Raw genomic sequence first — 2,972 nt, forward strand, 5'->3', positions numbered from 1 at the left:
GCACTCCCCAGTGAGATGAACCCAGTACCTCAGTTGAAAATGCCGAAATCACTGGTCTTCTGTGTCGCTCGCGCTGGGAGTTGGAGACTGGAGCTGTTCCTATTCGGCCATCTTGCTCCCGGACCAATATTCTTTATTTTAAGCCTCAAAAATATTTGATTCTAGGGCTGAAATTTTGATGTGGGTAGAATATAAAGCACTATGTTCTTTCCAAAGGGAATGTCAATTTATTTTGTTTAGGATGATAAATATCTTATTTTCATTGAACTGACTCTAGAGTCCATTAGACTAGACTGTAATCTTAGGACAGCATTGGATTCATATAAGTTTTTGCATTTCTAATGATCTTTCATCATCTATTTACATCTATTACATACATACGTATAAAATAAATGGCCTTTTGATGATATTAGAAAGTGGATTGTTATTATTATTTGCCTTTAAGATCAGTCTATGATTTTGCTTCAAGAAAACTGCAAGGGGATGATTCATATTTTTCTCTATTTACGTTTTCTGCAAACCAAAAGGGAGTAGTTTGGACTAAAACTAGATTGAAAATATTGTCAGTATGTCCATTAGGTAGAACAGATTTAATTTGAAAGGTAAGCCTATAGGAACTACTGAAGTCTGTTAACATTTCAGAATACAATGGACATCTCTAAGATGGTGAGCACCTAGAATAGAGCAAATATTTAATCAATTCTTGACCACAGAGTTGTTCAGTTCATGGCTAACATTGGCCTGGAGAATGGACTACATGATAACAAAAGACCCTAGATATTCAGGTCCAAACATACTGACTAGACTCAGTTCTTCCTGTCAACACCTAATGCTTAAGGCACAGACCCAGACAGAGTATATATCACATATTAAACATAAGAGAACAAATATAGTCATTGATCTACAAGAAAAACAAAATAGCCATTATGGGAAAGAAGACTGCTGGTCTGTCACTCCCTGAAATTGCTCTTTTTTTGTTCCCCCCTGTTCACAGAGGCAATACTATAACTGCTATACAATGAACTTCCAGCAGTTATTATGTCATTTCTAAATGGCAACAGCCTAACTCCAGCTTCATTCATCCTAAATGGCATCCCTGGTTTGGAAGACGTGCATTTGTGGATCTCCTTCCCGCTGTGCACCATGTACAGCATTGCTATTACAGGGAACTTTGGCCTTATGTACCTCATCTACTCCGATGAGGCCTTACACAGACCTATGTATGCCTTCCTAGCCCTTCTTTCCTTCGCAGATGTGCTCATATGCACCAGCACCCTTCCCAACATTCTCTTCATATTGTGGTTTAATCTCAAGGAGATTGATTTCAAAGCCTGCCTCACCCAGATGTTCTTTGTGCACACCTTCACAGGGATGGAGTCTGGAGTGCTCATGCTCATGGCCCTGGACTGCTATGTGGCCATCTGCTTCCCTCTGCGTTATGCCACCATCCTCACTAATTCAGTCATTGCTAAAGCTGGTTTCCTCACTTTTCTTAGGGGTGTGATGCTTGTTATCCCTTTCTCTTTCCTTACCAAGCAACTGCCGTACTGCAGGGGCAACAACATACCCCACACCTACTGTGACCACATGTCTGTGGCCAAGATATCTTGTGGCAATGTTAGGGTTAATGCCATCTATGGTTTGATGGTTGCCCTGTTGATTGGAGACTTTGATATCCTGTGCATCACAATCTCCTACACTATGATTCTTCAAACAGTTGTGAGTCTATCATCAGCAGATGCCTGACAGAAGGCCTTCAGCACCTGCACTGCCCGCATCTCTGCCATAGTCATCACCTATGTTCCAGCCTTCTTTACCTTCTTTATATACCGTTTCTGGGGACACACCATTCCTCCCCACATACTTATTATTATGGCTAATCTCTACCTACTAATGCCTCCCACAATGAACCCCATTGTGTATGGGGTGAAAACCAAGCAAATACGAGAAAGTGCCATTAGGTTCTTTCTTAAGGGAAAAGACAATTCTCATAACTTTTAAAGTCTTCTGAGATGTTAGAATTTTCTTAGCCAGGTTGAGATCACCAAGTCAATAGGGAGCTCTTTAAATGACACCAGAAATCTGTCCACAGGAATATTTTTATGAGACTCGGGTTACTCTGCATCTTTGGAAAGGGTACCATCATGATCAAATAGGTAAATACCCTTTCTTATGCTATTCCATGTTCTTTAAAGCCTTTTTACTATAGAGGACTTCGAAGTTCACTGCATTTAATCTTCACAGACATAATCTTCTCTCCTAAATGACAGTCTACACAAATTTGCAGCACAGTGGTTGGATCACTAACACTGGAGTGAAACTTTTTTAAAAATTTTAATCTACGGCAAAACATGAGCCGTGTTCATTTATGTCTGTCCTAACTTACTTAGCTCATCATTTTCCTGCCAAAATCACTGAGAGTTTATTCTACTTCTATTCCAAGTTTGTCAGCTGTATATACAGTAGCAACCCATACATATGTTCACCAGAAAACTTCTAAAGTTGTAAATTGAAGCATGCCTGTAATACCTAGAAGCTGGCAATCATACCAATGTCCATCAACGTTAGACAACATAAATAAATAATTGTGGTCTATTCAAATATAGCATTAGGTGAAAGAGATAAAGACATATATTATGTATTTCATTTATGTGCAGTTCAGAAGTAGGCCAAACTAATTTATTCAGATAATGTTTAACTTTGAGAATGAGAAACCAGATAATGAGGGGTGCTTCTGAGGTACCACCATTGATTAGTTCTTGACCTGGATGGTAGTTGCAGGGTGTATCAACTTAGTGATATTTCATGAGCCTATCGTTTGTAAAATGTGCTCTTTTTGCATATATACTACGTTTAAACAACATTTTTATTTAAAATAATATCACTTGAGCACACACGCTGACCTCCCTAAGCTGTGAGACATTTCTTTCTTGTTTCCTATGCCAACTGTCTATAGTTTAAAAAGTATATAT

General features: G+C 38.9%; 1 protein-coding gene across 1 annotated transcript; it reads left to right on the forward strand.

The window, feature by feature from the left end:
- Positions 1-1,038: 1,038 nt before the first annotated feature.
- Positions 1,039-1,746, forward strand: LOC105539221 (olfactory receptor 52N1). Its single transcript, XM_011979408.1, has one exon. It carries the CDS (start codon positions 1,039-1,041, stop codon positions 1,744-1,746), a length of 708 nt encoding a protein of 235 aa, XP_011834798.1.
- The last annotated feature ends 1,226 nt before the right edge of the window (positions 1,747-2,972 follow it).

This window comes from Mandrillus leucophaeus, unplaced genomic scaffold (assembly GCF_000951045.1).
Source record: "Mandrillus leucophaeus isolate KB7577 unplaced genomic scaffold, Mleu.le_1.0 Scaffold2007, whole genome shotgun sequence".
Taxonomy (NCBI): domain Eukaryota; kingdom Metazoa; phylum Chordata; class Mammalia; order Primates; family Cercopithecidae; genus Mandrillus; species Mandrillus leucophaeus.